The sequence below is a fragment of the Girardinichthys multiradiatus genome, chromosome Y, assembly GCF_021462225.1.
Source record: "Girardinichthys multiradiatus isolate DD_20200921_A chromosome Y, DD_fGirMul_XY1, whole genome shotgun sequence".
NCBI classification, from domain to species: Eukaryota; Metazoa; Chordata; class Actinopteri; order Cyprinodontiformes; family Goodeidae; genus Girardinichthys; species Girardinichthys multiradiatus.
Genome location: NC_061818.1, coordinates 33,741,074 through 33,761,909, shown reverse-complemented (window position 1 = coordinate 33,761,909; position 20,836 = coordinate 33,741,074). Strand labels below are relative to the sequence as shown.

The following is a 20,836-nucleotide window of genomic DNA, read 5'->3' as shown; positions in this document are numbered from 1 at the left end:
TTCAAGCAGGTCAACAGGAAGCACAAATGCTGTTTATTAAGGTGTTTCATGTCACAGCAAATGTGGGGCATCAGGCTTTTGGCTGTGTTTAGATCACTCCATGTGCTCAGCATCGTTTGAGCGGTGGGATGGGGTGGGAGAGCAAATTACGTTCAGTTTAAGTTTAAGAAGGGAGTTTGAGGGAAGAGGTAAAACTACAGCGGAGACTAATGAATTAGCTCCACAAAGTAACACTTACATACATACCTACAGCCTGGCTTTCTATTTGAATACATGAAATGCAATTTAACATTTATGTATTTTCAGAATGTACATTAATGTATGTAAAAGTTTTCCTTTTAGGATGTAGCCTGGTTTCCAGAGAACAGTCCAACATTGGTAAATGAATCATTCACCGTCACCTTTCTTAAAAATATTTTGTTTTAACAAAAACCTGATATAAAAGTGTCTGCAACATCCGTGACTGTATCCAACCCAGGCAACTCAACTGGCAACCTCAGATGTGACACTTCGTATACAATGAAAAATTAAGACCTCTTCAAATGTTTGACACATAAACTTTTTACGCATTATTGGCGAGTTTTGTGTGCAAGACAAACATTAAATAGCACAAACAGTTAAAACCATATAATTATAAGCACTGTATGAAAAGATGACCATTTTCTTCTCACTGACATTAAATAAAATGAAACGTTTCACTTATCATTTAGGACTACTTAGGAATACCACAGTAATATAATTTGTTTTTTAATTCAGACATAATACGCTTAGATTAATCTGCCCTTAATCAGTTAGGAAAAGCCCGGATGATGATATCACATCTTTACGTTTCTAATTAACAATATTTGAGTTAAATGGAGGCACCTGTTGATACAGGTCCTTCTCAAAATATTGTGATAAAGTTCATTATTTTCCATAATGTCATGATGAAAATTTAACATTCATATATTTTAGATTCATTGCACACTAACTGAAATATTTCAGGTCTTTTATTGTCTTAATACGGATGATTGTGGCATACAGCTCATGAAAACCCAAAATTCCTATCTCACAAAATTAACATATTTCATCCGACCAATAAAAGAAAAGTGTTTTTAATACAAAAAACGTCAACCTTCAAATAATCATGTACAGTTATGCACACAATACTTGGTCGGGAATCCTTTTGCAGAAATGACTGCTTCAATGCGGCGTGGCATGGAGGCAATCAGCCTGTGGCACTGCTGAGGTCTTATGGAGGCCCAGGATGCTTCGATAGCGGCCTTTAGCTCATCCAGAGTGTTGGGTCTTGAGTCTCTCAACGTTCTCTTCACAATATCCCACAGATTCTCTATGGGGTTCAGGTCAGGAGAGTTGGCAGGCCAATTGAGCACAGTGATACCATGGTCAGTAAACCATTTACCAGTGGTTTTGGCACTGTGAGCAGGTGCCAGGTCGTGCTGAAAAATGAAATCTTCATCTCCATAAAGCTTTTCAGCAGATGGAAGCATGAAGTGCTCCAAAATCTCCTGATAGCTAGCTGCATTGACCCTGCCCTTGATAAAACACAGTGGACCAACACCAGCAGCTGACACGGCACCCCAGACCATCACTGACTGTGGGTACTTGACACTGGACTTCTGGCATTTTGGCATTTCCTTCTCCCCAGTCTTCCTCCAGACTCTGGCACCTTGATTTCCGAATGACATGCAGAATTTGCTTTCATCCAAAAAAAGTACTTTGGACCACTGAGCAACAGTCCAGTGCTGCTTCTCTGTAGCCCAGGTCTGGGGAATGCGGCACCTGTAGCCCATTTCCTGCACACGCCTGTGCACGGTGGCTCTGGATGTTTCTACTCCAGACTCAGTCCACTGCTTCCGCAGGTCCCCCAAGGTCTGGAATCGGCCCTTCTCCACAATCTTCCTCAGGGTCCGGTCACCTCTTCTCGTTGTGCAGCGTTTTCTGCCAATCTTTTTCCTTCCCACAGACTTCCCACTGAGGTGCCTTGATACAGCACTCTGGGAACAGCCTATTTGTTCAGAAATGTCTTTCTGTGTCTTACCCTCTTGCTTGAGGGTGTCAATAGTGGCCTTCTGGACAGCAGTCAGGTCGGCAGTCTTACCCATGATTGGGGTTTTGAGTGATGAACCAGGCTGGGAGTTTTAAAGGCCTCAGGAATCTTTTGCAGGTGTTTAGAGTTAACTCGTTGATTTAGATGATTAGGTTCATAGCTCGTTTAGAGACCCTTTTAATGATATGCTAATTTTGTGAGATAGGAATTTTGGGTTTTCATGAGCTGTATGCCAAAATCATCCGTATTAAGACAATAAAAGACCTGAAATATTTCAGTTAGTGTGCAATGAATCTAAAATATATGAATGTTAAATTTTCATCATGACATTATGGAAAATAATGAACTTTATCACAATATGCTAATATTTTGAGAAGGACCTGTATATTTTAAGGCAACAGCTTAAACACACTGCTTGCTTGTGGAAAAGAAATGTAAAGAAACCAGACAGAATATTTGGAAGAGAACTGTGGACATCCACAGTTCTGGTTCATTCTTGAGGACAATTTCCAGATGCCTGAAGGTGCCATGTTTCATGTGTTCAAACAATAATACACATGCATATATATCATCCACAGTGAAACAAGTCCAGTACCAACATGGGCTGAAAGCCTCTCAGCAAAGAAGAAGACAGTTCCTCCAAAAGCAGCATAAAATGCTATATTACAGCAAATACACCCAAGGAAAAAGACATTAAAGTTCAGGGACATTTCCTGGGTCTGCCATAATGACAATTATTACATTTGGAAGAAAAAGAGGGAGAGATTGCAAGCATGAGAACATCATCCCAAAGCATGTTGTGCAGGTGTTATACTGCAGGAGGGATGGGTGCACTTCACCCAAAACAGATCAAAAATGGTCGGATTTAATATGGTTGCGCATGTTTTTATACAGTGTATGTAAATACCTGGTTTCCACTGTAATTGTGTCGAAGGAAAATACATTTGTTTTCTATTTTATTTACAATTAAAAATCTGAGATGTGCATCATGGCTTTCTCTTCAGTAACCTTTTTCTTGAAACAGAAGTCTTGGTGAATAGAGTCCACTTGTGTGAACCAACAGTATTATGGAGACCATATCAATATTGTTTTACTCAAGACAGTTCAACCTAAAAAAAAAAAAAAGTCATTTTGACCCCCAACCCAAAGCCCAGAGGGTAGCAGCGCACAGCCAGGCCGCAGCAGGCAGAAAGGAAGTTGGAGAAAGGTGTGCACACTCTCACCTATGTACTGTCCATTGAAATAGCCTTCACAGTCACAGTCCTCTGTAAGGAGGCATGCAGGGTAGAGAGGGGGGTAAGCATTGGGTAAGAGACCTGGAAAAATTAAAGAGAGGGGAGGGAGAATGGGCCGAGGAAGATGGAGAGGGAGGTACGGCCTAACAGGATGCAGACAGGCAGACGACAGGTGGAGATGCAGCTCTGTTGGAGCCAAGAATGACTAACAAATACTTATGCCAGGTTGGAACTGTGCCCGTTTGTACCATAAATTCTAGGAACAAAACTCCTTAACATTATTCATTGAAAATTATTTCTGTTTACATGACAAGATGCACAGAGTTTAGGAAATAAGAAAAAACAGGGAATATTGTAAAGAGGAAAATGGAAAATAAAAAATGAGTATAACTCAAAAGAGAACAGAAGCTATTTTTGCCTAACAGCCTTTTGCTGAGTTAAGCTCATGTCTCCAGTGGTAGCTGCTCTACCTGTGCATCACCTGCTGCAGTAAATGTACAACACAAACCTAAATCACATGAATGTGCCCTGATGCTCCAGCAGCAGGAAGGGAGGAATTAAGCTTCAAGCTGCAGGAATCCCTTCACCCTCACATAAACACATCAACCTTTAAGGCCTCATGATCTGCATACATGTAGTGGATGGATGTGTGTGTGGTGTTTGTGGCTGCACATCTACCCACCTTTGTCACATCCTTCAGCTGATGCGGAATGCAGCAAAGAAGAGTGAAACACAATTAAAGACAGCAAAGGAACGGTATTTTATATACATATAGACAGCTAATATTGTGGATTAGGTTTTTATAAAACTGAACATATGTAGACTATCGCTTAGATGACGTCAAAGACAAGAACGAAGATGCTCATTTTTAAAAGCTTATGCCAGGATTTGGTTGAATAAACTCAGCAGGAGGAGCATGGATGGAGAACTGGAGAGTCCCTGCAGGTTTGCTGCTGCTGCCTAAAGTAGAACAGCGAGCTGCATCCTGCTAAGCTCCTGTCTCCCTCTGGCCCAGACGTAATCGGTTGGCATACAGTTAATGCACCACAAAACAGCCTCTCCTGAATGTATAGCATCAAGTGAGAAGTGTGGTATATTATGGATGCAATGAACAGCTGTTTTACTGTGTGGATCAACTTAGGCTGAACTTAGGCTTGGCCAGATGGAATAAACATTAAAGAGATTAATTCATATCTGTGATCCTCCCTACTTCTCTCCCTCATCCCTTACAAAAACATGCCTGCATCAGAGGATGAAGACTGGATGCTAATGGATCAAAGATATAAGCATACCAATAAATAGCTAAGGTCAATACATGTCTAAGAGATATTATTAGGCTGTAATGACTTATTAAATTAGTGATGAAAGGAGAGGTAAGGGTGGGGCTGCTGGTTGTAAACTGTGAATGCGTAATAATAGACAACAAGGTGAAATCCTGAGAAGCAGAAACTTACAAGCAGGCTTTTTAGGGGATTTTGGATTCGGAAGCGTGCCCATTTTCATCCTGTAGGCCAGTCGCCTGGAGGGATGTGCCGCATAGAGCCAAAGAGGATAAAGGCAGGTGGGGAAACAACAGGGCCAGAGAGGAGAGTAAGCAGAAAGTAAGAGGGGATTGTCAAGAACAGAAGACAGAGCAAACATTGACAGATTATGACACAAAGGATTACCAGATTCAGTAATGCAAGACAGCTGTATGTAACATTTAGCAGTTATATAGTACTGGGCAAAAGCCATACTTTATTTTTTTATGTTTCGCATCCATGGAGCCAGATATGTTTTTAATGCTGGGTTGATCAAACATTTACCAGGCTCTCTAGAGGTTTTCCTTTGGAGTTTGGCTGCTTTTTATTTATTTTCAGCCTCTTAATGGAATTATTTCAGGCTTTTTTGTGATACTTTTTTTTCCATTTTTAAACAGGGTCTGTAAGAATTTTGATACTAACAGTATGTCGAAAAATCACTATTTAGTTCTTTAACTAAATCTATGAAAACTACCAAAGATAATAGTTTCATATTCTAGTAAATATGTTTTTAGGCCAGGCATTACCTAACAGGGATGTCCCGACGTCACCAGACCCCCAGTCAGGGGGGTCTGGTGACGTAAAACTCAACATCCAAAACCCATTGTTGGTCTACTGTCTAAAATTTGGCAAACTGCACACCCAACTACCTGTGCAGCTGGAATTTATGTAGCCAGTTCTTAACAATCACAGCTCCCTTGTGTCTGCACCGCCTGCGAAACTGTATTTCAGACCATGCACTTTATTTTGTTGATCCGTTTTGTCACAGGGTCATGTTGGTGCGTATACTAGAGGGGCGTTTTTAGGGTTTTGAAACATTAAAGGCTTTAGCCCAGAACCATCCTTCCTCCTGCTCCCTTTTAAAAATGTGCCCTTTACAGTCTGTATTTGTGTATTTCCTTCATGTTTACTCTTTGCACACAGCACTAAAAAAAGGTTTTTCCCTCCCACCTGCTAAGTGGGACCCCAGTTACACTGAGTATAAATTATACTGGGACTGGACAATCAGTTCCCAAATAACGTTTTCTTCAGCCTTTAGGAACCAGTGAAGCCCAGAGTTTAAAGGACTGGAGCTCACAGAATCTGGAGTTACAGTAGGTAACCAGCGTTCTATATCATAAAGGTTTCACCCTTTAAGACTATCGCTAGTGGGTTAGTGGAAAAGCAGGATGTAGTCTTTGCCTCTTTGGGTCTGTCCAACCCCAAACATAAAGCATCTGGTTGCTGAACAACTTCAAACTTGGCATGTGCAATTACGCCCTAAGAGGCTTCTGGTGCAGCTGAACAGAGAGGAGAAATAATGACAACTAGTGATGACAAAGGTTAACAAACTGTAACAGTCTAGAACAAAGAAAATCAGCAGCTGTATCATGTGTAATGACGCAGTGTAACAACCCCCGTAAGGCGTCAAGCTCCACAGCAGAGGGGAACTGTTCGCTACATGGGAAAACGCTCCAGATCTGATAGATCAGGTTGGGATGGAGCCTCCGGTCCCCCGTGTCGAAGACAACATCTGGACATAATGTCCACTCCTCTGTTTAGGACGCCGAGGATGGACACTGCTCTGATAGAGCAGTGAAAGGAGAGAGAAAGAACTCAATTATTTGCAGCTTTCGGTGCAGGTGTTAAATAAACATATTTGCATCCACTCCTCCCAGAATTTCACAACTTTGCATTGAGTCCAGTAGGCTAATGCATTTTCATGAAGTGTGTTAACTAGACAGCGGGTGTTATTTCACGCTTCTGATCTTGTTGCACATGTTAATAAGTCATGCTGCACTGTTTTTTGCCCATGCTGTCCAGTTTTAAGAGGCACAAATGTTTAGTGAATCCGGCCCAGAGACGGATAGCCAGAGAGACATTGGCACAGTTGGGTCCAGCACGCATGACTGTCTGCTGGGACCCAATGTGGGGCGGGGCAGGGCCGTAAAGTGGGGGTGGCCAATGTCCCCACTGAACTAGTCAAAATGATGAAAATCTTGTCAATAAATTATGTCTGAAGCAACGCCCTAAGATTTGTCCACATACGATCCAACAATAGTGAAGATAGTGGTCAATGAATACAAGGTAAATATACAGAATCAAACAAAGATAAATACATTTTTAAAATGAAAAAGGGTGAAGGCTGAAGCATCAGCTTAGACATATTTACCCTCATCACAAATCACCTGAATTTTTTAGAAGAAAGAAATAATCTACGCACCGCCTTCAATAACCAATGCAAAAGCTCAACAACCAAAACAAAATCAGACATTCAACAAATGTCCGGATTCTGTTTTTGTTTCGTCTTTTCCAACATTTCATTATGCACACTCTTATGTGTTGATTTGTATGAAGTAATGACCTTGCTTATAAACTTGTATTTAATCATTTTAATGCGTTAAGATTTTTACATCTTAGTAGACATTAGTCAGTGGATTCACTCGTTTAACTGAAACACATTGTTGCTTTACCATAATCCTTACTGGAAGTCATAAATACTTTAATCAGTTTCAAACAATATTCTGATATTTACTGGGAACAAATTTGTTTCACCTTATAAAAATTAAGGATGTTTGAAAAGCTACTACAACTAAAAGTTGTCCTGAAACTTTAATATGTTCAGTTTAGTGCATTTGTAGGCTCTTGGTAATTAACTTTACACTTTTCAAATTTTTTGTCTCTTTTTGAAGAATAAAACATTTTATTTTGTCACTTTTAAACATTTCTCTTCTTACAGTACATTATGTGAAGGAATAAAATATATGATGAAGCCTGAGTTAATACATATTTTTCTTTATGCATTAATTCAATTGACTTTGGCGTTTTTGATTTGATGTTTCTATGTGATTGAGGTCATCTGGCTAACCACACTTTTCTTTCTATTTCAACATCATAACTCTAAAGTTTATTTGTTAATGGTTAACAATCTTCGGATTAGATAAAATATGGTCACAAATTCCAGGTTTTACTATGATTTAAAAAGATCATGCAAAATCCAGTTTCTTAGCCCTTATATACATTTTGTTGTGTACATGGAGTCTGTAGAAGTGCCAAAAAGTTGAATGTTGTCTCCCCAGGTGCTGTATAGATATCTTTATATTCTGTTTAGGTCATATTCTTCAGTCCGTTCAGTTTTCTCTATTCTCTATTACGTTTTATGAACTGTTAACAGTATTTGCTGCGGAACAGCTAAATAAGGTCATGGACTTCCGGGCACCAATTTTGCGTAGCCGCAATCTTTATTTCTCGCTGCGATTTTGTAGTCCAAGCTCAAGTATGCCTACGTTGAAAGTGGATAATTCTAAATGTTTGGTTGTTAGGTGTATCAACCCACATATTTCATCACATCGCCCCCCAGCATCAGAACGTCTTCAAAGTGCTTGGTTATATTTTTCTCATGAAAATGTTCTATGGGAAAAAACTCCTATTTACTCCACTTAAAGGATGAGTGTCTTCAGCAACCTCCGCCAGTATCAAGAAGGATTTGTTGAAAGACGTCATCTGAAGGAGTCAGTTTCTTTCTGTCTACGAAAATGACAGCCACAGCAAAGCGGTAAACTACAAATAACGCTAAAATTACTAACTTTATTTTAGTCATGAATTTAACATTAAATTTATTAGTATCAAACCAATACTTTATCTTAATTCTCATCCTATTATGTGCAATACACGATTCAAGAAAATACATCCCTGTCACTGTAAACAGCAAAAACTGTATTGTTTAGAAACTTTACAGATAGGATTAATGTGCAAAATAACAGTGGTTGCAGTACTGAACCTTGGGGAATCCCTTTTAAAACTTTTAGCAGCTCTGAATCTGCTGTGTTAGTACCCTTTGAAGTATATTCTACCAATACCAATAACAAGACAGTGCTACTCCTCTTCCACAATATATCTTTGCAGTTTTGTTGATAATATTTTATTTTCAACCTTATCAAATAGCTTTTTGAGATCCAATTATACAACTACAGCCAATTCTTTACCGTCTCTAGCAGTTAGTTTTTTCTACAAACTCTATGGCAAAATTAGTTTTACCTGTTTTAACTCCACACTGTTGATAAAGTATATTGTTTTCTTACAATGAATTCAATCAGTCAAACATTCAGTGTATTTTTGCCAGACATTAGAAACTGTGATAGCAGAAGTTAATGTGGTTTATAAAGTGTTTATCTCCTACTTTATATGGCGGTATGGCTTTATTTAATCAGGAAATGTACCACCATGAAGACAAGTTTTGCAAATGTAATGGTTTTAATTATATAATGATACTATATTTGACTCACCATCTGTGGATGTCTTTGCTTTCAATAAATGTACAACATCTAAGATTAATTTTTCCATCAGTTCCTCTTTCAAACCTTGAGTTATCTATGATAGCGTTTTTCGTTTTGTACCAACTTGGTATCTCCTTAGCTGAAAAAAACTTCACTTTTCTATTGAAATATACCTTTCATGTATTCTTAATATTGTTTTTATTTTTTTGAATTTTTTTTGTTTGTTTCATAATATTTGTCCTTTTATTTCCAAATGTTTTGTACATACATTCTGCTGCCTTAGTTTTTTTTCCTGGATCCACAAATTTTCATTTATGTGTTAATTTTTCCTGTAAATAGCATTCAGAGTTTTTGGACATGTTCATGGTATTGATTTTACTTTAAAGACATATTGAGCAAAGATTTAGTATTGGGGATAGATAAAATCTCAATTAGGACATCCCTACTGACTAGATCCTAATTTTGTCTGAAACTTGTCAACTTTCCTCACTTTTTTTAAATGGGCTTGTTTAGTACAAAGATTGAACAGAAAATCAGTAAACAAAGCAGCTAAAGTCCAAACAAAAACATTCAGAAAACCTTGAGCAAAAAACAATCAAGACCATTTTAAAAATACAAAAAAGTCTGGCTCTTTGGATACAAAACACAAATATTTGGGAATATAAGAAAAAAAAATGCAAAGCAGTGCCTTTTGTGCACATTTGTGTTGATGTGTCTAATTTGTTCCGATTAAATTTTTTTCTGTCTTCTTACATACTGTTATCTTTTGTTCTGATTTTGTTTCAGCAAAATTCAACAGATAATTTCCTCAAATCAAGACATTTGCTCTATAAACCCAGCTTAGTAATGTTCTATTGCAGATCAAAGCACATAGCTGTATTCACTCTTTTGAGTAGCCTGTCAGTACCTGCATTATTTAATCCATAGGATTTGTCTAAACTCCACATATGTATGCTTTCTGCTCCACATTCTTGTTGTTATTAATCCAGCTGTAGCTGCAGTGTTTGGCAGGGATCTCCCTACTGAGATCATCTTGGTGACACTCATAGTATCGGCATCTGTCCATACATTCTGTATTTCTGCTTATTTTTTCCCCTCACTGCGTTAATGCTCCATCTAACCACAGCTGACCTCTGTCAGTGGAACACACAAATGTGGATTTGAAGAGATTACAAATGGCCGAATGAAATAAACCAGCGATGTCTGGGTGAATCATTCAATCCTGCAGCTGCTACATTTTAAACCCCGTATGTTCTCACCTCTCCTGGAACTGTTTGGATGGGATCAGTCCGGCCCGCAGATTGTTGTCTCCCACGCACTTGGCCTGCCACCATGTGGGGTCGTCCTGTGTCACAACCAGCAGGATGTCCCCCAGTTTGAAGGGAAGTCCTGCTTCCTGGCAGGGTGTGGCCTTGTCTTCCACAGGTGTGTAGTCAAACAAGGCTCTCATGTATACCTGCAGTACAAAATGGGTTAAAATGATCCTAATAGAGAGTGTATGTAAATAAAAAGTACATGCAAGTTCTCTGACCCTGTACAGTTGGCCATGCATCATCTTACCTTACTCTCCCTCAGTGTGTCCTCCTCTTTGATAGCTGGGATTATCTTTAGCGTGATGGAGCCCTGGGATTGGGACTAAATCACAAATAAACAGAAGTGTTAGAACTGCAGCAGAAAAATATGGAGTTTAATTCTACTTTTAATCAAATATCTTAAATCTTTTTTTTTTTTAAATGGGTTTTCAACCAAAGACCCAAGGAAAAATTATGGCCAATCTACTTTTAATGAAGTATCAATAATTCCTTGAAGAAACTGTTTAAAAAGAGTCCAACAGTCTTAGAACAGTCACAGGAGTATTTTACCAAATATGATACAATATTTGGATTTAAGTTCTAAACTTAGAAGTTGGTACATTTCCACATGTGGATATAAACTGAAATTATAAATTGAAAAAAATAGGAAGAAAAGCTTTTTACCAACTTTTTTAAAAGTAGGACCTGTATTTGTATTTACCCACACTGAGTCAATACTTTCAAACAAATTGCAGCTGCACATTGCGCTAGCTTTTACTGCAGTTGCAGCAGCACGTTTTTTAGGGCATGTTTTTACCAGCTTTGCACATTTATGCCTGTTCTTCTTAAATTGGGTGTCACCAATTTTCAGGTTTTTCTACTAATTATTAGTTGGATTTAGATCCGGACTTTGACTGGACCATTTCAACATATTCTTTGATAATGCACCCCAGTTTCAAGTGTTTTGCAGTTTCTAAGCAGGTTTTCTTCCAAGATTGCTGTCTCCATTCATCTTTCCATTATCCCCTGACCAGCATTCTTGAACCTTCAAAAGATAATCATCCCCACAGCATGATGCTGCCACCACTATGTTTTTCATAGAGAGGAAGGTGTGTTCAGGAGTGATATAGAGGGTTAGTTTTCTATTAGCCATAACATTTTATATTTTCTTCTCAGATTAACACTCTCCTTGGCGGGGCTGTCAATTAAGATCATATTTTGGTAGGGTTTTTGTTCTGCCCTCAATTTTAGGATAATAGATTGAACAGTGCTCCAATAAATGTTCAAAGTTTGGGACATTATTGAGTAACCTAACCCTGCCTTATATTTCTCCACAACCTTATTCTGTTCACTGTGTTTTATAGTCTTCAAGACATTGTTTGTTCACTAATGTTATCAAACAAATCTCTGAGGCCTTCATGAAACAGCTGCATGTATACTGAGATTAAATCAGGTGTTTATTAATGAGGCTTCTAAAGAAGCTTGGTTTCACTTTGGGTGTATCAGAATAAAGGGGGTTCAACACAAACGACACCATTCTTTTTAGAAATTTTGAAACATTGAAAATAATTTCCTCCCACTACACAATCACACAATACTTTGAGTTGGTCTATCACATGAAATCCCAGTAAAAACACAGAATTTTGTCCTCATAAAATTCAAGAGGTAAGAACGACTTTGCAGGGCAATGTAAAACTAAAGTTTATCTTATGCTTCATATATATCATGCGCTAGGATGATGCACCTTTTAATTTTCACAAATGTGTGACAAGGTCTTAGTTAAAATGTCACCTGATTCCTGATTAACACTGTGTGTTATAGTGGATATCCCCAAAGAGATAAATTATGACATTTTGAAAATAAATTAAATAATTATTTAACATTTTTAACATTACCATTTAATTTTAAAACAAGTATTTTTTAAGTAAGTAATTTCATACTAATGTTTGTAATGAAAGCTGTTACTTCCTGCCTGAACATCCTTGGGGATCCTATCTAGGAACTTGGATTGTGCAACCACATATGAGACTGGCTTCAATCGTTCAGAGAAGGTGTGGTCTTCTCACCAACAGCTGACTGATCTCATCAGGCCTCTTGTGGATCACAGAAACTCCATTGACTTCCCTGAGTTCATCTCCTACATGGACCAAACCTATAAAAAAGGCAGAAATTAGTTTAAAAAATGTATTTCTTTGAAAAGAAAAAACAAAATTCCCAGGGACCGTCCGGGATCATCAGTGTTGTGTCTTAACAGCTGCCTGGTTGTCAGAGCAATGAGATCACATGAGATCTTTTGAGCTGCAGCCACAACAATGAAACCAAAGCGAAGAAAATATCAATATTCCCTCAGGGCAAAGATGCTTAGAGCACACAATATTATAAGGTCACATGTATTATGAACATATTCACCAGGCAACAATCCTCAGCTCCTTAATTCACGCTGGTAACATTTTTTAATGATTTTATGCTGCAAGAATTCAGGAGGACATTAAAATTTCTTGGCTATAGCAACTAATTTGTTGATTTACCCAGCATGCACCTGCATGTGGCTGATATTTCATAAAGCTCTTCGCGAGTGTGTATTGTGTGATGGATTCTGACTCGGAGAGCTTTGTTTTTTTTAGCAACAACTGCAGCATCCTTCTCATTTTTCTCCTGCTGCAGCATCTCTCCACTCCTTTTGTTTTTCATCCCTTATATTTCTGCATATTTGTTATGAAATATTTTTTCTCCATCTCACTTGCTACAAAAACAGAAATGCAATGAAACCCATCTGCTGATCAGGAACATCTCTGGTCATTTTCCTGCCTGAAGGATGTGCTATGTTACCTTAACACCCAGGATCGGACCCACAAGAAAAGCTTTTCTTTTGCATCTATATTTTACTTATTTCTGTTTTTTAGCAACAACAACAGTCAGTCTCAGTCTTTTCAAAGGAAGCATCTTTATCACAGAATGGGAGTTCTGTGTGGTAGAGGAACCTCCTCTGTGCTCTGTATTACCTTTTGGTAGCAACAGCTATTGTCTTTAAGGGATCATCATTTTTAATGGGTAATACATAAATTGCGTCATCAAGTATATGAAAATCTGACCAACATTTTTGCCGACCATCCTTATAACGCACTCCTTTTAAATAGTCTTTTTAGGGAAACTGGCATACTACATAACAATTTACTAAATAAACGCTAAAACTACTAAGAAAACTGTTTTTATTTTTTTCTCCAATTGAGTTCTCATTTTCAGGCCCGATTCATTTTGCCAGATCTATTGAACTCAGTGAGGAAGTGACGGGGCTTAGAGTGCACATGACAGGAAAGGGACATTGAGAGGATTTGACAAACTAGGCAAAATAAACTTAGATCAATAACAGCTTAGATTACTGAACCTCAAGCACAGTCTTTTTCTATATCTTGAAAGTGTAACCTACACTTTTGAACAGCATGAATATATATTGTATCTGTGTTTGCAGATTTGTTATTTGACCACAAAACTTTACAGTTTCTGTGTCATTTCACCTGTTTAACAGCTACAAGGGTTGAACAATGAAACTGAAACACCTGGTTTTAGACCACAATAATTTATTAGTATGGTGTAGGGCCTCCTTTTGCAGCCAATACAGCATCAATTCGTCTTGGGAATGACATATACAAGTCCTGCACAGTGGTCAGAGGGATTTTAAGCCATTCTTCTTGCAGGATAGTGGCCAGGTCACTACGTGATACTGATGGAGGAAAACGTTTTCTGACTCGCTCCTCCAAAACACCCCAAAGTGTCTCAATAATATTTAGATCTGGTGACTGTGCAGGTCAGGGGAGATGTTCAACTTCACTTTCATGTTCATCAAACCAATCTTTCACCAGTCTTGCTGTGTGTATTGGTGCATTGTCATCCTGACACACGGCACCACCTTCAGGATACAATGTTTGAACCATTGGATGCACATGGTCCTCAAGAATGGTTCGGTAGTCCTTGGGAGTGACGCGCCCATCTAGCACAAGTATTGGGCCAAGGGAATTCCATGATATGGCAGCCCAAACCATCACTGATCCACCACCATGCTTCACTCTGGGCATGCAACAGTCTGGGTGGTACGCTTCTTTGGGGCTTCTCCACAGCGTAACTCTCCCGGATGTGGGGAAAACAGTAAAGGTGGACTCATCAGAGAACAATACATGTTTCACATTGTCCACAGCCCAAGATCTGCGCTCCTTGCACCATTGAAACCGACGTTTGGCATTGGCATGAGTGACCAAAGGTTTGGCTATAGCAGCCCGGCCGTGTATATTGACCCTGTGGAGCTCCTGACGGACAGTTCTGGTGGAAACAGGAGAGTTGAGGTGCACATTTAATTCCACCATGATTTGGGCAGCCGTGGTTTTATGTTTTTTGGATACAATCCGGGTTAGCACCCGAACATCCCTTTCAGACAGCTTCCTCTTGCGTCCACAGTTAATCCTGTTGGATGTGGTTCGTCCTTCTTGGTGGTATGCTGACATTACCCTGGATACCGTGGCTCTTGATACATCACAAAGACTTGCTATCTTGGTCACAGATGCGCCAGCAAGACGTGCACCAATAATTTGTCCTCTTTTGAACTCTGGTATGTCACCCATAATGTTGTGTGCATTTCAATATTTTGAGCAAAACTGTGCTCTTACCCTGCTAATTGAACCTTCACACTCTGCTCTTACTGGTTCAATGTGCAATCAATGAAGACTGGCTACCAGGCTGGTCCAATTTAGCCATGAAACCTCCCACACTAAAATGACAGGTGTTTCAGTTTCATTGTCCAACCCCTGTATATATAGATATATATTGCAGCACAAGTGGCCTTTATTTCTGTTACTTTTCCAACATAGGCAGACAGGAAATGAGGTGGAGAGATGGGGAGACATGCAGCACAGGTCTCAGGATCAGGATTCGAACCCGGGCTGGCTGCGTCGAGGACTGAGGTCTCTGTATACGGATTGCGGACTATACCACTACTCCACGCTCCATGCCCAAATTACTTACATTTCAAAATAAAATCAACTGTGTCTGTTGCCTTAGTTTCAAATGTAGAGTTTGTAGGTGGAGTTGTAAACCAAAGGGAGTACTTTAAAGCTTGATGTACCGCTTCGATCTGCAGCACCTCCTCTCATAATCCGGGCTATGATCACTGCTCCTGTTGTTTCATCTCGTCTGATCGTTGCTCCCTGACAAAGAGATACAATCGTCTACCAAAGGAAGCAAATTGCTCACTTTTCTCCTGCAGATTAGTTATCATGTTGCAACTCACCAGAGGCTCCTTGTTCTTCACTAGTCTGACAATCTTCACAGACTCCTCATCCAGCTCGTCCTCAAAATCATCAGGCAGCGGAAGCAACACAGGGTCAAAGTTCTTCTGAGCCACGGTGTCATGCACTGAGAGGACAGCCTGATGGGATTAAAAAATAGATTAAACTTCTAATACTCAGCTGCTGAAATGAACCAAAAGCAAGGTTCTTTTGAACCTGTAAAAAGCTCCAGATCATTACAAATGACGTTTCTAAAAATGGATGCACAGTTGGTGGGATAGGAAAACAAAAGCTGCTGAATGTGTGTTTACCTTCAGATGTGGTGACATCAGCAGGTGCAGCAGTTCCTTCTCCTCTGTGCTCATTGGTCCAGTATGTAGCTCTTCTGCCACCTGAAAACCAGCAAAAACTTTAATGCAGTCTTTTAAAATGCATGTGAACACAGGTCATTTTCAGCTTACTGTGGAGTAATTACAGACAGACACACACACAGACAAACACATGGAAAGAGGAGTAGCAAATAGCTAAGGTCAGCACATTACTCCCACTGATGTGAGAAAGAGAGAAACTGGATGTGAGGCTTCATTAGAGGAGCATCAGGATGACTCAGCACATTTGGCAACATTAAAATTAATTTTTTAAGGTTGCACTAGAAGCTAACTCACAGAGGCTGAAAGCTGTCTTCAAGTGGGTAATAATTTATGTCGTGTGTGAGGTGAGCTTACATCTTCAGCCAGAGAGGAGGCGCTGTGGAGGACCGGTGTGGGGCTTTGTCTCTCGTACTGTCTCAGTTTCTCATGTATCTGTGTAAAGAAATTTATTTTCATTTTTAGTGAGGCTTTGGGTTAACTGATTGGATATGGCACAATGGTTAAAAAAATTATGTTACTTCACAAAACATCTATAATGGACAGGGCAACCAGATAAGGAGTATCCTTACCTGGGAAAGTTATTAAAAGAAAAATCTTTGACATGTTTTATGTGTCCTTTGGAAAAAACTATTCCCCCCTTTTTCCACACTTTAAAAGCTCACAAGTCCAACTGGATAGCTCAAAGCTAAAAACACTCCACAAATAAAAATAAAGATTTCAGCACTTTAAGCCTTTTTACTGGGAAGTTAATAAGCTAAAATATTTTTGTGAAACCCTGGAAAAAAAAGCTATTCCACTGGCCACAGTTAGGGGACATCATAAAGCAAAAACTATAAATTTGAATGATCAGCCTAAGGAAATTTGCAACCCTGTAGGTCATTTTTCCTTCAAAGTTAATAAAAGTGCACCTTTTGGTAAAAAAACATTCTGCTGGTTTTTCAGAATTTTATAATTCCATAACCAAAAGGGTGATTGGAGGATGGACATTATCTATTCAGAAGAAAGAGCATTGATAAAGGTAAGAATACACAAATGTCGGAGAACACATTTATTCAAACATGTAGGCCTACTTGTACAAAATATTTAAAAAAAATACATTATGACTTTTACAGTTATTCACCCATTCAGATTCAAACATCAAATTGTTTAAAATTAAATTTACATTTACAGTTTATTTTAAACACAAAAATTTTCTCTAGTTCCTTTGGTATTAATGCATTTTCTAACTTTAACTGTTACAAATGTACTCTACAGAAAAACTAGATTAAATACATGATATATTCCTACAACCAGTTTTGTTGGTTTTAGCCATTTTCATCTTGTTAGGGAACTTTTATTTGCTCTGCTTTAAGTTGTCTCACCTGCACTTTTCTAATTTAAAAACCACCATTTAAATTCAGCGAATGTGCGCTCACACTGCAACATTGAGTGCTATTTGGTGGGTAAATTGGTGCGTCCTTTGTCTATGTTTTGGGAACTGAATGATGCTTCAGACAATCTACACCTTCACTACTACAGATGAGGCCCCAGCTCTGTCCCAAGTCTTCTCAGGTACCCAGACAACATAGCCCCCAGGATCACTGTGGTACTCAAGCTCCACCATGTTGAAGGTGGTTCTAATTTTAGCTTTGGAAAACATGTAGGATTTGGGGACCTCAAACTGCTAAATAAAACATTTTTTTCTCTCTGTATATTTGTCTTTCACTGATGTAAATTTTACCCCCTAGGCCATGCCTAACTGACCTCAAATTACGTTTTTATAGAAAGCTTTATGACGCAATGGAACAAATTAGCCGTGTGAAAACCAAAGTAACTTGCACTTTGAATCTATAAAGTTATATTACTTAGAACTGTGTTCCAGCAGGATCATACATGGAAAATAAACTCGCATGACAAAAAAAAACTTAATGGGGTGGCATTTTAGTCAGAAGCTAAAAAACATTGGTGTAATTATGTTTGTTTTTAGTAGGAACTCCTAAGAAGGATTTGTCACCTTCATGAAGTATCCCAAACTCCTCTCACTGAAGACGTCTTTCAGAAAGACCATGTCCTCTTTGTGGTTGGCATTGGGGCGCAACTGAGAGGTCAGCAGAGCCAGTGTTTCATGCAGCCCTGTGAAGGAAAAAAAAACATCATGGACATTAACCTGCAGTGAGCTTCCAGCCGTACAGACTCTGTTGACCATATATTCCAGCTAGTCATACCTGCTCCAGCTGTGAGAACCGGCATTGCTTCCTTCATGGGTCAGAGAGGTGAGGAGGGGAAATCTGTGAGGGGTAGAAGAAATTATACATCAACTTTTGTCTCATATTCAGTTCTTATATGTAATATTTCATTATGTCTTTATCCAAAAGCTGAAAAGATAATTATCCCAATCTGCAACAGAGACGTGTTTCTCATAATAACTCTCATGTATCCTCTCCTTATAGGCTTTCCTTGCACCTTATCGAAACGGTAGCAGTAGATGCCTACAGATAAAAGTTGCTATTGGTACCATTAATCACAGCACTTCCCCCAAAGCTTTGTCAGCTTCGCTTCAGAGTGTAGAGCTGCAGATACAAACCTACATATTCATGCTCCCCTTAGCTCAGACCATAACAAACAACAAGATAAGTTACCATAACAATGCAGATGACACACAGCTATAACTTCTAACGTCACCAGGTGATTATGAAACCATGCTAACGCTGGGTAAATGCATAGAACAAATCAATGTGTGGATGTCCCATAATTTCCTTTGGGTGAAACAAAACTGAGGCACTAGTTTTTGGAGGAGTTAGTCATCAAGTCAGCGCACAGCTTCAGTTACTACTGCTAGGAACCAGTGATGAGGCTCAAAATCTGTGTAGTGATGGACTCAGACCGGAACCTTCAGAGTCACATAAAGACAATTACTAAGTTGGACTTCAAGACAGAACATTTCCAGGATTAAAGGATTATTATCACAGCAGGATCGAGAAAACTCATTCATGTGTTTATCTTTAGTCAAATTGATAATTGCAACAGTTTCTTCACAGGTCTGCCTAGACAGTCAATCAGACAGCTGCAGCTGATCAGAACTAGAACTCACTAGAACTAAGTAGAGCACATCACCTTAGATCTAAGGTTCCTACACTCCCTGCATGTCAGAGAACAGACTTTAGAATACTTCTGTTAGTTTATAAATCACTGAATGACTTAGCACCAAAATACATTAAAATAAATACACAAAACACAAGTTGGACTCATCATGGCTCATTGGTGATGCGTTTTAGAACAAAACCAACTCACCTGGAGCAGCTTTATTTGTGGATCTAAGTCGCTACAGCCTTACCCATCAAAATGACAAGAAATAAAGCCTTGAAATATTTTATTTTATGTGTAATAAATCTACATAATATATAACATAGAACGTACAACTGGATCAGCACTTCTGTGTTTTTTTTTGTGTCTGCCCTGTCCTCTCAACCCCCCAGTTGGTCAGTCACACAGCCAGGTTCTGGTTCTGCTGGAGGTTTCTTCCTGTTAAAAGGGAGTTTTCGCTACATGCTTGCTCAGTGTGAGGGATTGCTGCAAAGTCAACAAAACAATGCAAGTGACTGTCCACTGTCGCTACATGCTCATCCAGGAGGAGTGAATGCTGCAAGTCACTGACTCGATGTGATCTGCTGGGTTCCCTTAGATAAAAAACTTTTTAACCAGTTTAAATAAACTGAACTGTTTGATAACTAGGATCAATTTATCTGATTTGACTGAATTTACTTTTTTTTTTTTTACTTGTAAGGTGCCTTAAGATGATATTCCTTTTGAATTGGTAGCATATAAATTACCAGAAATGAGTCTTTTATGAAATAAGTAACAAAAAATGTGGAAAGTTTTCATGAAATTCAGATTTTTTATTTAATTTTTTACATGGGCCTGTGGGTCATTTGATACAACATTTTGTGTAGTGACATAAACCAGGGGAGATGGTTATGGTTAACCTAAAAACATCAACATGGATATGCAGGACAGCATGTCAGGGTTTTCTGAATGAGGACAGGAAGATACTGCAACCATACCTACAGTTTATATTCATCAGCAGTGTAAGCTGCTAAGTACAATGCAGCTGAAATTGGACATATTTACAGTAAATAAGGATTCTGCAATGAACTGAATGTTAATTTCAAGGTGACATTAACCATTTAAAATGTTTAAGGGGTGAAAAGGAATAAGTCTGCATTTTAGACAAACTGTCTTATTTCTATTTTCTTATTCTCCTTTTTTCTATCATTTCTATCTTTAGTTTTGTTTGTTTAAAATTATCTGGTTTGTTTCAGGTAATCCATGGTTATGTTCACACTATAGGTCTTACTGCACAATTAAATTTTCTTGCCTGAGTTTTTTGTTCTTCACTTTGAAAATAACGGATACATATCGAACTTGGCACCACAAATGAAAGTGGCCAAATTAAAATTTTTCAGGTGAAAAAAAAAATTTACAAATCTGATTTTGGTTGCGTTTGCCTGCTGTGTGAACGTCACTAAAATGGCCTGAAAACGCTAAGGAAGGAAAACTTATTCTGTTGGGCTCCTGAGGATTAAGACTAGTTATAGAGATATAATCAACGTTTCGTCCGTCTGTCAAAGATCCCATCACCAAGGTGGGAGTCAGAGCATAGACAGACCAATAAATCAAGAGCTTTGCTTTTTGTCTCAGCTGTTTCTTCACCACGACAGACATGTATTGCAGGCATTACCGCAGACAAGGCCCTTATCTGTCTATCCATCTCCTGCTTTCTTTGCATTAGAACCACCTTAGATTGAGAGAAACATCTGAACTGTACAGAGATACGTAAAACTGGAGGTAAAAGGAGGG

General features: G+C 38.8%; 1 protein-coding gene across 8 annotated transcripts in view; it reads right to left on the bottom strand.

The window, feature by feature from the left end:
- LOC124863932 (MAGUK p55 subfamily member 3-like) overlaps positions 1 to 20,836 on the bottom strand; it is a 44,152-nt gene that overhangs the window by 4,258 nt on the left and 19,058 nt on the right. For 2 of the 8 annotated variants that reach the window (XM_047358501.1, XM_047358504.1), the window contains exons 2-13: positions 18,205 to 18,267; positions 17,994 to 18,112; positions 16,355 to 16,432; positions 15,941 to 16,021; positions 15,632 to 15,769; positions 15,467 to 15,548; positions 12,420 to 12,505; positions 10,622 to 10,696; positions 10,321 to 10,517; positions 4,740 to 4,804; positions 3,968 to 3,985; positions 3,274 to 3,366 (exon numbers count right to left, since the gene is read on the bottom strand). In XM_047358501.1, coding sequence (XP_047214457.1) covers positions 3,274 to 3,366; positions 3,968 to 3,985; positions 4,740 to 4,804; positions 10,321 to 10,517; positions 10,622 to 10,696; positions 12,420 to 12,505; positions 15,467 to 15,548; positions 15,632 to 15,769; positions 15,941 to 16,021; positions 16,355 to 16,432; positions 17,994 to 18,112; positions 18,205 to 18,241 — 1,069 coding nt within the window. In that variant the 5' untranslated portion in view covers positions 18,242 to 18,267. Of the gene's footprint in view, positions 1 to 246; positions 262 to 3,273; positions 3,367 to 3,967; positions 3,986 to 4,739; positions 4,805 to 10,320; positions 10,518 to 10,621; positions 10,697 to 12,419; positions 12,506 to 15,466; positions 15,549 to 15,631; positions 15,770 to 15,940; positions 16,022 to 16,354; positions 16,433 to 17,993; positions 18,113 to 18,204; positions 18,268 to 20,836 lie in introns of all 8 variants that reach the window. The other 6 variants (XM_047358503.1, XM_047358507.1, XM_047358506.1 and 3 more) reach the window with 4 other exon arrangements.